At 39.4% G+C, this 14,595-nt stretch overlaps 2 protein-coding genes across 2 annotated transcripts in view; both read left to right on the forward strand.

Moving 5' to 3' along the window:
- The first annotated feature begins 459 nt into the window (after nt 1-459).
- On the forward strand, nt 460-1,070 carry ripply2 (ripply transcriptional repressor 2). The gene is made up of 3 exons (XM_063901482.1): nt 460-610; nt 720-790; nt 894-1,070. The coding sequence occupies exons 1-3, from the start codon at nt 485-487 to the stop codon at nt 1,054-1,056; spliced, it is 360 nt and encodes a 119-aa protein (XP_063757552.1). The 5' UTR covers nt 460-484; the 3' UTR covers nt 1,057-1,070.
- Nucleotides 1,071-6,027: 4,957 nt separating this feature from the next.
- The window catches only part of LOC134877157 (uncharacterized), a 63,602-nt gene continuing 55,034 nt past the window's right edge, over nt 6,028-14,595 (forward strand). The window contains exons 1-3 of the mRNA XM_063902558.1: nt 6,028-6,151; nt 7,696-7,801; nt 7,939-8,028. The gene's annotated coding sequence lies outside the window, so the exon portion shown is untranslated. The remainder of the gene's footprint in view (nt 6,152-7,695; nt 7,802-7,938; nt 8,029-14,595) is intronic.

Below are 14,595 nucleotides of genomic sequence, written 5' to 3' on the forward strand. Positions count from 1 at the left end.
CCAGAAAACGATCTGATACAGGAGAAGATACCTTAATATGTATAACATCTCTTCCATCCCTCTATTAGTAGATCTCCTAAACTATCTTTTTTTTTAAAACTCAAGACAAGTAAGGAGGGTGTAAAATGAGAGGCAGTGTTGCACATATTTAAATGCACTTTATGTGTTTGTGTTTTGCACGTTACGTATTTTACTGCTCTATATGTTTTTTTTGGTAATCATTTCCCCCCCGAAAACTAATTTAACTGGGGATGGATTACGTTATCTTGATTCTAAGGTAATTCTTAAGAAACAAAGTGGCCATATGGCTGGAGTTTGCCTAAGTGTGACTTCGCACCTGAACACCATGGCGCATGGAGACACTTTGGGACGCGTGAAAGCGCAATTTGGCCCTGGCTGCCAGGCCCTGATAAATAGGAGGTTCCTTGCCTTCAGCCACACTTCATCTGAGAGCTTCAAGCAGGATTTACCAATACAAGAAACCATGGAGACTATCAATACTAACGTTGGATTACCTTCAGTTTTTTCTCATGGAAACAATGGGACTCAGCATTCCGGTCATATGTGGAGACCGTGGACTGGAACAGAGAACAAAACTACCGCACACATGGTGAGTGTAGACGACATGATCTGACTTTTTAAATGTTCATTGTAAATGTATTTAAACGTGTGCTGTTCGATGGATTGAAAAACTTAACACGGTCCCTTTCTATTTTCAGGCTCACTCTATTCACGGAGAACTGTCTGCTGCACAACACTCCAAAGCTCCTCAGGTCGTTCACCCAGTGAAGTAAGTACAGTTTTGTTCATGAAATGATCTTATTCGTATTCCTATTCATTTCCAGGCTGTTTTATGTACACTTGTCTTATACATGTCTGTTCTCTTTTTAAAGGTTGTACTGGCCGAAATCGAGATGTTTTGATTATCTGTACCAGGATGCAGAAATGCTCCTGCGCAACTATCCTGTCCAAGCGACCATATGCCCTTACTCAGACTCCAGCAGCGATGAAGACAGCGATGATGAAGAGGAGGAGATGGAGAAGGAGCTCAACTAAATGTGGCTCTGTCAAGCTTTTCACAGCAAATTGCTGCAAAATGTGATAATATATTTAATAATAACTTATTGATGTAAATAAATGTAAATAGGCCTTTTTTACTTCTTCACCAAACAAGAATGTAAATCCTTAAGTTATTCTTTTGACATGTCTACCTCTTTTGTACTTCGCTGAGATTTGCAATAAAATGCATCAAATGAATGTCGTTGTCTTGGGCTCTATTATTCTTTTGAAACAGGGTATTTTCTGTCAATGACACACTTGCTAAGTCAAAATCAAATCGGTTATTACATAGTAAGTTGCGTTTCTAAGCAAATGAAAATACTATTCATACTTTACTTAAATACAATTTATAGTTATAATCCCCATAGGCTATGCATTACTTTGTCTATGCATAACGTGTAGTTATGCTTTATAATTGAAACCTCTCCACAACATACATTTTTACTCATCATTATTTCTTGGAGCTCACAGACAGGTTGGGCTTAATTAACTCTTTCAATGAAGGCTGAAGCAGGGTAACATTCCCTTTACGTGACACATCCGCCTGCTTGTGGCTGAACAGCTCTTTTCCCATGGATAAGTATAAGGTGCCATTTCCTGTGCAGTGTCGCCTGAAGTGCGGAAACTGCGTGACATGTGGAAGGTGTCACCCGGGTCAGGGGAGCATAAAGATCGCGGTGAGATGGTCATAGGGAAACAGTTTGGAGACCACCAATAAGACCACGAACTAAGACAATTATCACTGGCAGAAACAGAAAACAAACAAACATGTAATCGCGAACGAATATTCTCTTTATATGGGGCAGAAGAGAGTTGGGTTTACTTATGACAGATTTCCTCTACTTGCAGTATAAAATGGAGAAGGGAAAATGAACGTAAATGTATGAATTGTTCAATAAGACACTGACTGAATATGTTTCAATTGAAGTTTTGTCAAAACGAAACTGGTCTAACATCAGACAAAATATGATCGCAGGCAGAATTAGCACATTATGGTTAGCCTACCTAGGGGGGAAAAGTGTAGGGCTTTAGTGACCTCTTGTTCCTCCTGCTCTGTGCATTGTGTGTGTACATCATCCCCTCAAAAAAATCATTAGATGCATTTAAACACATTTTTATCATATCTGGAGATCCAGTCAAGCACAAGTTGTGTGTCCAAAAGTTTTTGGACTATTGAAGTAAAGAGTACCAATGTAATGATATATGCTTGTATCACAATGTAAAAATGAAGAAGTTCTTTAAACAAATTTAGACGCCCAGGACTTCATCAAGCATTCCAGTTTATACTGTGCTGTAGTTGTACATAATAAAAAATACCTGAAGAATAAAGGAGAACACACTAGCATTTACTTACATTACAACAAACCAAAGGACACATGCTTAGCTAGGTTAGTAAATCAACCATTATAATAACAATGTTTTAATGTAATGCTGCAATAGGAATGCAGTTTATGTTTGTTTTTTTTAAACGTCACAGTTACAGTGGCAGCAGCTTAACAGTGATTTTTGCGGTGGCTAAACACAGCTCCAGAAAAAATTAAGAGACCTCTGCAGCAGTATCAGTTTCTCCGGTTTTACTGTTTATAGGTTTGTCTTTGACTTCAATTTTTTTATTGTATTCTATAAACTACTGACAGCATTTCTCTGTGTTGGAATTCAACAGACACTGGAATGGCTGCCATACATGTAGAGATAAAGATTTAAGAAAAATGCGGAGTGGTCTCTTAATTTTTTCCGTTGTTGTATATTCTGTTGAACAGTTGGATCCAAAACTACAAAAATGATGTGTGTCACCTGTTATAAATAGGGGTTTCTCACACATTGTATCTTGAATGTGAGCATGACGACCTGATATGAAAATTGTAGTTTTTATCGACTGCAAAATAATATTGTTTAAATTAGATGTAATAAAGCGCACAGTTTTGGGATTTTCCAAACTAATGTTTACGTCCATGCAATTACAAGACTTTTCATTTTATATGTAGTATGTGCTCAGTGAAATATGTATTATCACGGGAGTTATTGTTTAAACGTTGACATTTAAAAGTGAACCCTTCGACTGACCCTGGTGCCAACCTCTCAGCCTTTCCGTGGGAACCCTTGGAATCATCTCTAGGTGTTGTGCAGGGTGCAAAGATTCAACACCTTATCCACGTGAAGCTTGGTGAACCCTGACTGCACCAGGCGTGCTGCACTGCCACGAACCACTGACCTCCATTACACAGACTGTATACTTATGAAAAGAAGGAAATTAATGAATTATTAACGCCTATATCCATTCGCATTTTATTTTTCACACCTGAATTGATACAACAAGTGACATGACTGTAGAGAGGATCTTCAGAAAGGTGTAAAAGCAGCAGAAAAGGTTTAACTGAATGCATTTAAAGGTTGCTGAGCATCGTATTTTAATTGAATATTCATACGCAGACCTGCCATTAGGAGTGGGTGATGACGTTCTGATAACCTATTCAAACCTGGCCTACATGGTCGAGACTTTCCCAGGCCTGGGTGTCAGAGCTAGTGGTTTCAGGAGTGTCAATTACTTGGTGTGAAGTTTGCTCACCTCCAGAGGTCCGATGAACTTCTAAACTTTACTGCAAAAACTTCAGGTCACCTGAGGCAGATAGTTATTTGTGGCTTTTCGTACATAATCATACACTACCTTGTGTAATTGGCAGTGATAGACCAGTAGTATAACACAATTTTGCAGTAGCTTAACTACATTCATATTTTCTTCGGTAGTAGTTACAGTACTCTGTCCCTTTTTTTTTGAGTAAAAACACAAACACACTTCACTCTCATTTATCTCTGTCCCCCTTTTCTATCAATACATTCATCAGTCGCACCAGTGCAGAAGCTATTCAAGTTCAGTGTTCAAGCTTCAAACTTTCTAACAGTGTTAGTTGAAAACTGTTTTAGTTTTTAAGATTGTACAAATTAGATCTTATGAGTTTCAGCACTTTTTGAAGTAACCTCACTTAAGTATCATCTGCATTTTCTTGTATCATCTTGTTTTATGTGTTGACATCTGCTTAATCATTTTGTTTTTACAAATGATTTCAAACCATTTATGTTGCTTTAGTTCACCAAAGTAGATTTCTGCCTCCTAGACAACTTTGCTGTGGCTCAACCTCTTACATTAATTTGTCGTTTAGAAATAAATAATTTTTGGGAACATAAAAACATTTTAAAAAACATTGGGAAATTGATGAAAAATAAATTCAGCCCAAAACATTGGGTCACCAAATAATTGTATACTGGGCAGTGTGAGTCAAAGAGGAATGAGGTGTTTACCATCACATGTAAATGCAAAATATGATAAATTAACATTTTCCAATGTCACTTTTTGTATGCTGTTATACTTTCTGAACTTTGTGAACTTCTGTGAACTTTGTACAGTTTAAGACCCACGCTGCCTTTTTCCCAGGAGCTGGTGCGAAGTTGGGCGTGAGGATTGCACACCTAAGGGGTAAACTCTGTTCAGTCCCAGGCTTGACCCCTTAGGTCACATGTGTCGCTGCAGCACTCTCTCTCTGCCCCCGAACAAACCAGCCTGCCGTAATCATTTCTATGTTATTTTACTATTTAACTAAATAAAAAGAGATGCATATCGCTCTTCCCATGGGCCAGTGTGTTTACTTCAGATTTCCTCCTGTAGATCACAATTAACCTTTTAATGTTATAATGTTTAGGCAACTGTATTAAAATAAATCATGATGTAGTGCTGCTTAGAATTGAGTATTTGTGATCATGCAATAATATTGTCACTGAAGATGTTGCTTTTTGTCATTTTTAATCTTATAATTAGAAATCATTTGGATAGTCTGACCGCTGGCCTGCCCTTCTGAACTCTGACTTGGCTCGTGGTGTGATCACAGACACTGAATGAGGTGACGAAGTGTGACGAAGTGTGACCCAGTGGAGCTGATGCGCATGCTTCTCACAGTCACACCTCTGCTTCTCACTCTGGACATGTTTCCTAATTGTTGCACCGAGTCAGAATACTTTTAATCAGAGGTGGAAAAAGTATTCAGTTATTGTATTTGAGTAAAAGTAGAAGTACAAGAGTGTAGGAATACTCTGTTATAAGTAAAAGTCCTGCAATCAAATGTTACTCAAGTCAAAAAGTACAGAAGTATTGGCATGAAAATATAATTAAAGTACCACAAGTTAAAGTACTCATTCTGCAGCTTGGCTCATTTCAAAAATAATATATATAATGTGTTTTGATTATAATTATTGATGCATTAAAATGTTATCAAGGCTGGTAAAGGTGCAGCTAATTGTATTTACTTTGTGTGCTGCAGGGTAGACAGTGAATTTACTCCCAAAGACGTATTTAAGTGTTGAATATATTACAAATTATTAATCCAAATATTCAAAGTAACTAAAAAGTAAAAGTATACGATTAGAGTATAACTAGCACAAAACCGAAATACTTAAGTAAAGTACAAGTATCTCAACATTGTACTTCAATACAGTACTTGAGTAAACCTACTTAGTTACTTTACACCACTGCTTTTAATAGTGGGGACTCTATTTACAGCTGGTTGTGTTTTCAAAGAAAGTAGCCGAGAGGGGGCTCTGTGGGGTGTACAGGTTTGTTCAGCTGGAAAGAGATAAGGACAATAGGCAAGTACCCAAGCACCCTGCTGTGCTATACTGTACATACTGTAATAAACCAGAGACTGTCGAACATGTTCAAGTTGTTTGAAGGAAAAGGGAATTATTATCAGGAAAAATTAAAGTAACCCATATTTTACACTGTGGAATATCAGCTTGAAAACATAATGCAAGGTATTCAAAACGTTAATGAATTCCTTAAAGGCAACAGTAATAAAATAGAGTTAGTTTGGTGTTGGTTTTATTTATTAAGGATCCAGCTGGTCTACAGCGCCAGTCCAGTCCACTAGGGGGCAGGTAATGCACCTGTAAATTGGTTTGCTAACCTCCATTAAAAGAAGAATGAATGAAGCAGCGCGGCTTTTCAAGTGGAAATGTTTGGTGATGTTACTGCTCTTGCATTTCGACAAAATGTGACACGTAGGCCTAATGGAGTTTCCATGCACAAATGGATACTGATTCAACAGTGAGTACGGCTCCATCTCTCAAGAGGTTGAAAATGGATTCTGCTGGGTGGAGGCATTTTTTTTAAAAGGCTGAAATATCAGTTCCCATCAAAGCAGCAACAACGTCTTGAATCCAGAGCTATCTGTCCAACTCTTACACATTGTGTGTTGTTTGTTGTGTGTGCACTGCTGTTTAGTATAAATGCTGGTTACAAAAGCACAGGCAAAACTCAAGTTTCCCTCTTACTCTCCACATTAAAAAACGGTAGGATCCTGACAGGGCCCATTTCCAGGTGTATTGTTTACTTTCTAATAGTTTAAAACCTCCCCTCAGCGTTTTGTATACCAATGTTAACCAAAGCAAATTCCTTGTATGTGTAACCCTTTTTTGCATGAACCTGACTCTTAATTTAGAGTTACACAGTACACGGAGTGCATCTGACCAACAGATGGGGCAAGTTATCCAAAAATGAGATCTATTTTCTGCCTTTTGGACCCAGTGATGTAACTCTGCAGTACCTCCACCTGGGGGCTGTGTTGCACCTGTACACCTACCAGTAGTTTTCAATTATAGGATGTAGACAATTTAAGCTCCACATATATAAAAGGAGAGAGGATTTAGGATGTGACTTTTTAAGAAAACACACACAGAATATTAAACATAATATTCTGTAAATCTATTTTATTTTTGTTAAAAATGGGTAATAATTCGCTGTGAAATGTTTGCTATAAAATGGTTGTTTACAAGAATTTCCATCGCATGAAAGTGCAGTAGAAAATGTGTGTTTTGTTTGCAAATACTTTAAATTGTGTTTAAACACTTTATCAGGTTTTAATTATTTCCATAGGAATACTGGACTGGAATGAAATATAAATTGCTTCTGAGTCCACAATGCAAATTCGAAATATAATAAGGATAAATAAAAATAATAAATAAATACAAATAATGATTGTATTTTGTTTTTAAAGAAACATTTCAGAAACTTTAATTCTATAATTCATAAAACATCATATTTATTTAATCATGATATTTAATTAGTTGTATATAGTATTATCAATATTAGAGTATTTATACCCAAAAATGTTTCTTGTTTCAGTGTTATTGTTGTAAAATCAAGCAGGAAATTTGAACATAGCACTTTACATAACGTAGCTCACGTTATTATGCATGCTGAGAATGTGTGATTGAGTAGCAAGCAGCAGTCTTGTGTTAATGTGACAAAAGGACAAACGCATCAATCTGTACTTGCATTGAACGCCTTCGTACTTATTTCTCTTTCGAGCGAGAGAAACCACAGAGTTGCTCCGGTTCCTTGCAGCACATAAACATTCTGCCTCACGCCGCTGTCTAAGAGATATAGCTGTTGTGCTTTTCTACACCTTGTTATCTCGTTCTCCACTTAAATAGTTAGTTTGGTCTCCTCTCTCTGAGATGTGTGCAGTGAAGATAATTACAATTTCAGCAACGTTTGCCAGGTGATTACCTCATAATCCCCTATTTCATTTGATAAGTCACGCATTGATTTAACTCAGAGTTGGACCTAATGGAGTATCTTTTCCACAGCCACAGTGATTTGTATGCTGGGGCGAAAGGACAACGTTGGATTGGAGGCAGAAAAACAGCCGCTCGCCATCCCTGTTCACTCTGATGAAAGATGAGCAACGAGAAGGCAGGTTTAATCACAGCAACCTGAATGCGAACAGTAAATCATTGCACCGGCTGATACCGTTACGTGTGGCGGTGGTTAGAATAGTTCCTCTCACATAAAAGCTCCCTGTTTCTTTTTTATATTCTCTCTCCTTGCAGGCGGGGAGGGGGATGGAGTGATGAGACATAAGAAGAGTGAAGAGAAGAGAGACCTGCTTGGTATTCACCTGTCTCTCTGGATCAATAAAGGTAATTTGGGCTGATTCCTCCCTGTAGGCCTCTTAGCAGACAGACGGGGAGAGGGGTCAGCCACTGCTGAGCTGCGGGGAGCTGGAATAACTTAGAAACACACTCTGCAAATTACTGCTCCTGTTTGAGAATCTCTCATTCAGCTTTTCTTCTACCCTGACAAGAGCTACAATGTAATGCAGAGTCCTCTTACAAATGTGGCTGGAGGTAAGCAGGGTTTACTGCTCTGTATTTTCTAGGCCTCTACAAGTTTAGTAGAATACCATGTCTGTGAGAGTGTCTCATTTATATTTAGTGGCTGCCTTTTGGACTTTCTGGCTTTTCAGCTATTTTGCCAGACTTTCCACAGAACAAGTAAATTAAATTACACTTCATTAATATACTGATAAACCATAACAGATGTAGTTTTTAAGAAACATTGAATAAAAAGCAGGTCCAGAACATTACCTATTTCATATAAAAACAAAACCAAAAAATGACTTTACTTTCACCTTTATCCTTAACTTAACCCTAACCTAAAAAAGAGAGAGAGTACACCCAACGTTCAGCTCAGTTTTCACACTTTGAATGTTTTTTGGAAAAAGCTCTGACTACCAAACCTTTCAAAGAGGGGTTATGATACCCGTGAAGAAGACGGTTTTGGAGGTGGAAGCTGGGCGTTTAAATTCACAGGTCAGACCTCGTAAATTACCATGGAAATAGGGGTGTTAGGTTAAATGAGAAATAACTCTTGCAACAAACACATGCACACACACAACACTGATGCAAAACCATGGCATGAAATCATAGACTTTAGAATTTCACTAAATCAATTGTTTCCCCCATTCTTTGGCTGTTACAATCCACTAAAACACTTTTTTAATGGTTGTCATTTTTCTTGCAGTTTTTCTTCCGTTTGCTTCTTTTTTTTTTTCACATTCCTGATCACAACCTCTGCCTGCCCGTCTCTCGGGGATGCAGCAGGTCTCATCAGTCGGTTATAGGCATGGAGGATACCGTCCGTCATGTGGGGTCACCAGTCTGTGAGGAATGCTCCATGTCAGGAGTGGAAGGGAAGTCCCGAGGGAGACAAAACCCACAAAGTCTGAACCCCACCTCATACCAATCGCTGCTGCATGTCCTGCTAATGCGGTGCATTTTTCAAATTACACAGGTGTGTAGCACACCTGCATGTATTTCCCCTCTGCCCTTATATTCATCTGTGGGCTCAGTGTTGCGACCTCGTGTTCACATGTTACCAAGCACACTCATGTGCTCATACATGCTGTTTTTTTCCACATACTGCCAAGGTGTCATTTTGGTACCCTGCAGATTGTGCAAGATTGGTATTGTTTGTCGATTGCAGAACAACAGAGATGAGAGCAGGTCCCTTTTTTCGAATTCTCATACATTTAATGGTGAAGAAGGATGGAGGTCCAAATAATCTTCCCGTGTTTATGGGGGGAAACGTGTGATTCTGCAACCTGGAAAACTTTTCCAAAGGGATGCAGTGTGATCAAGTTTTCCAGAAAATAGAAAAGCAGTTTTGAGTTCCTAGTCTGTCTTCAGTTATGTTAAAGCGCAGTTGAAATGCACAATATCAGTGTTGTTATTAATATATCTTCAAATGAAATAACCTTGCAGAGTGATTTTTAGATGTACTACAGTCTTCAACAACATACCGTTTGGAGGATAAAACTGATGGTGTGATTTTTCCATACATGTTTTTTACTAAAGCAAAACTCTGCCATAAGAATCCTGCTAATGCATCGAGTGTCCTACAGAAATGTGATTAATCTACTTTTACTTTAAACATCCAACTATCAAACTTCAATTATCTTTGAACATCATTAATTGTTTCTGGAGGAAGCGTATATTGATAGTCCAACCAATGTGCTGAACAGTTTGAGGCTGACTAAGCTGACAAGTCATTTCCATTCTAGTACCCTGACCTAATCACCATATCTTATTATCATTCACATGAAAACACTAATTACAAAGGCAGGGTGGACCTGATTTATGCTAATGGAAACGTGAATATGCGACGGATGCATTAATCTAGAGTATAGGACCCTGCGCTGGTGTTAACTGTGATTAGCATGTGATTACCATAGCACGGGTTATATCTACTGGAGGCCCTGCTTCTGATGGGCTCCTGAAAATCTCTACTCACTGGCAGGGAATGAGATTGTGACTCTTCACAGCACGAGGAAATAATGTTAATAATACAAAAAAATGAACAATTTTGATTGTTTTGCTCTAAACAAAAATATGTGATTAGATGCGATTCAGTTTGAATGTTTTTGCTTTTTTAAATGAGTTTAGCAGAGAAAACTTGAGGGCATTAGAACTTTTGGTCGAAGGTTGAGGATTAGATAGGAAAACAGTAAGAGCATACCAAAGAAACATCTTAAAGGGTTAGTTCAACCAAATTACGGAAACAGAAAACGGGTGAAGGAGGAACTGCGGCATCTCTTTTTCATAGACATTGTCCCTGTACTCGGAATAATACTTATTTTTCTGGACTATTTGTTTGGTAGAAAGTAGTTCAAATGAAGACTGCTCATTATTCTTAAACACAAATATCTCAAAACCTCATCAAGATACCCCAAGGAGACAGCTATACGTGTTTTCTTGGTGTTTTGGGGGGAATTAACCTTCAGATATGAAATCTTACAATGATATATATTTGAAAAGCCAGTGAGAATTTTTTGGAGGTGTGTCTCTCAATACTTTCTGACTTCCCTAACCCGTGTGTTACATGGATCCCTCAGACTAAAGACATAACTCTTCGAAAATGTTTCACAAATATTGACTTGAATGGAAAAAATGCCAAGAAGTTTCCTTAAACAGTTGGGCTCTGTCATTATAGCAAATGCGCTCAAGAGGGAGCAAACAAGATTGTTTGGGACTATTTTTCAGCCGTGGATTAATACACATTTGGTGTTTCGTAATATTTATGAAAGCTACACGGTGCGTGTGGGTTTGACTCAAAAAGTCTGGAGTCTATTTCAAAGGACTAAGTTATATCAGGCTTTTGTTGTACAACGAATACTTGTTGATCATTTCATTCTTTTTGATTTCTTTTCATGGTATTACACACAATTAAACAGGGTACTCAATAAGTACATGTTATCATATTGTGTGTTTAGAGTTAGCCCAAATGGTGCAGATGTGACTTCGGCGACATTTCCTTTTGCAGAGTGCAGGTGTCTCTCAGTGGCAGTCCCCTACACCATCTGTTCCTCCAGGCAGCTTCCAGCGGACAGGAGGATGCGTTTGTTTTGGGAGACACGAAGGCACAAAGAGTGGGGGCCCATCCTTATATCCCTGCTTTGATCCCTCCATTGAGAGGACACAGGCGTGGCGCTCTCACTGCGTCCCCCCGGCTTGTGCCTGCCTGGATGGCTGGTCTCGCGGCTGAGACTGGGGGATAGCGAGCCCGGCACTCCAGCATAATGAACCTATTGACGAGGCAACAGATTGGCTTTGAGTGTACCTGATGGTTATCCCCTTCTTCTCCCCTCTGGTCCCCGTTCTCCCTCTCTCTCTTTCATCCAACCAAAGACAATCCCTGCATCTCTGTGTTTTTAATCAAATTGCCTCTGTGTAGTGGATTTAAGTGAGTGGCAGGAGCCATTGTTGGGTAATCTGTACCAAAAAGGAGAAGTGATGTTAAGTGCGGCCCTTTTCTTAGTCGGGATTAGGCTCGGTTTTTCTCTGTTAGCCCTCTTTGGGTAATGCCTCTGGCTTTAGTAGCAGCTTGGCAGAGATGGAACAACTATGTGACGGGCACCAAACCTGGCAGCAGGTTGAGTGTGTGAGAGTGCATGTGTGTGAGAGAAGTTTGTATGACGGTGGAGTCGTAATTAGCAGAGCACAGGGTCATCTGGCTTTAATAGGTGTACTCAGGTGTGAGTTCTGATGTCTGCAGCAATGGTGGTGTTTGCTGTTGGGAATCAGATCCGGGCTCTCCCCCTCCCTCTCTGCCCTGCTCCGGTCCCTCTGCTCCCCGGCTAATACCAGGCTCATTACACCGCTATCGATCGACCCTCGCTTCACGCCAAAGGGCAAAGAAGTCTTCTCCTCCCTTTCTCTCTTTTGTCATTCTTTTCCCCTCCTTTACCCTTTTTATAATCTGCTCTCTGTTCTCCGTGCCCTTTCTTCTCCACAGACATCCCACATACTGCTGTTTCCTTTCTGGCAATTATGTTTCTGTCCAAAGAAATGAACATTTCAAGAAACTTAAGGTGCTCGGGTGAAAGCCACAAAACAGTCGGATCTGGATTTTTACGAGGACGTATCAGTATTGGAACAACTTGAAATAAACAATAAGTCCTCTTGTGTGCAGAAATGCAAAGAAGATTATTTCAGACTAATCTAAGAACAATACTAAATCAGCCCCTCCCCTGCTGTGGAACCCCAGTCAGGCTTCTTATCCTAATGTTTGTATTTACTTTGCAACAGATTTGGTCTCTTGTAAACTATCTCCCAATTTATTAACCAACTCTCTGTAGAAGTTTGTAGCCTTGTGTGGGCTGAAGTGTCAACACTGAGGTTTGAATGAAAGGCAGGTCTTATATCACAACACTTTCTAGAGTAAAGGGGTCGCATCAGAAGACACACAGATGTGCACACGTTGCACACATGGATAAAAGGTGGAATTAAGGGACATTTAGTCCATCGTTAGCAATGGTATAAGGGTCATTGTTCAGGAGGGTTCTAGGATTTGACAAGATGTTTTGAAAGCTTTGCTTAATATGCTGGATTTCACTTGTAAAGACACAACTTAAATGGATGAATTAATGACTTTTGACACAGATTAATAATTCTTCTCGGTTGTAAAATTGTCTTTTGATCTTGATAATGTGAGGGAATTCAAGGAATACCTAAAAGAGTTTGTCAACTATCTGCACACATGAGCTATTAAAACAAAAAACTAAATTGAGGTTGTGACTAAGCATTAAGGTAGAGTAAAGTAGAACAGTTAGATATGTTCAGAAAAAACAGAAATGATCACAGCAATACAAGCTCAAATACGGGGAAACCTTTTAAGCTTTAACAGTGTCATGTTACCAAATATTTTATAACACTTACACAATATTGACATACCATCTGTCAGTAAAGCCATTTCATTTGTTAAAACATTGTCAGCCTTAAATAAAAAGCTTTCAATTTTTTAATTTTATATTTACATTAAAAAATCCCTTAATTATAAAGTAATTACACGTGTACAATTTAATTAAACCTGGAACCACCAGTTAGAAAATAAAGACAGATTTTTGGCTATTTTTAAGGAAGCAATGTTTCCCAACTGTATAAACCTTAAATGGCCAACATAATATTTTCTGCGATTCCTAATTTTGGCTTCAACACAAAAAAGGGTGTTTTATTTTTTACGAGATACCCAAATGTGTCTGCAACAAAGGCCTTTCCTTTCTGTTGACAGACTTTATTAGCATTTCTCAGCTACAGTAACTCAGCAAGGGGCTGCCTGTCCTCTGACCTCACAGCCAGCAGGCTGCATCGCCTGTTTAACCATAATTGCTTGCATACTATATTACACCATACTGCTTGACTCTGCATTTGCATCCTCTGGCACCCAACAACCCTCAGTGACTTCACCGAGTCTTACAGTACAGCTTTCCAACAGAGGAATGTTCAGTACAGCTTCACAGAGGTGCTGCTGGGTCTCCTGTAGTTACCCAGGTTGGCTACCTCTGACCCCCCGCTACCTCTACGTCTTTGTTTCATGGCTGACAGAAGGAGTGCCAGAACTCCTCCAGCTCGGGTGATTTATGACCAGCAGCTGCTCTTGCAGCCCATGACCCGCACAGCTGGGTGTCAGATGTGGTCTCCTTGTAAGCAGAAACTTATCTGGCAACCCAACATCAGTCGAAGGCTGGACGGAGAGGGGGTAGGGGTAAGGAGGAGAGGAGACCAAGTGGGAGAAAGATGGACTGGCAAGATGGATGGTAGGAAAGGAAAAAAAAGGAATGAGAGGAAGCAGATGATAGTAAGCAAGGACGGAGAAATTGTGCTGAAGAAAAAAACAGCACAGCATCAGATAAAGCTTGACACATGTGAAGGAGAAGTCCTGACGCAGAAGAAAGTGTGACATGTGGTTCAAGACAATTGATTTGAATGCACCAGCTAAGCTCTGCATTGATTTCTGCTGGTGTAGAGAAAGCAAAATGTTTGTATTATTTCATAAGCCAATTAGCTGCAAGGAGACTCCTCTCCCTGTGTGCCTATTGACCCACAGTCTGTGGCTACAGCTTTATTGTCTGGGGGGCGCTCTATAAAAGATCAATAACAGGCGAGTGATTGGATTATGGGGTAATCAATGCATTGTACTAATATATCACCAGAGTGATTACAGAGCACTGGCTAATAGGAGGCCTTAGAGAGCTGTAATGACATCACACTCCTGCTGGCGGTCAGGAGGAAAAGCAAAATGAAGTGCGGCGAAATTATTCATGTGTATGTGTGTGTGCAGGTGCATTTCACATGTGTACATATCGCTGGGTGTGTGTGCCTGAGTGCAGGGGGTAGTGTGGGGGTAGATGATGGGTTGATTTTTCTTGA

This window comes from Eleginops maclovinus, chromosome 15, assembly GCF_036324505.1.
Source record: "Eleginops maclovinus isolate JMC-PN-2008 ecotype Puerto Natales chromosome 15, JC_Emac_rtc_rv5, whole genome shotgun sequence".
In the NCBI taxonomy this organism is placed as follows: domain Eukaryota; kingdom Metazoa; phylum Chordata; class Actinopteri; order Perciformes; family Eleginopidae; genus Eleginops; species Eleginops maclovinus.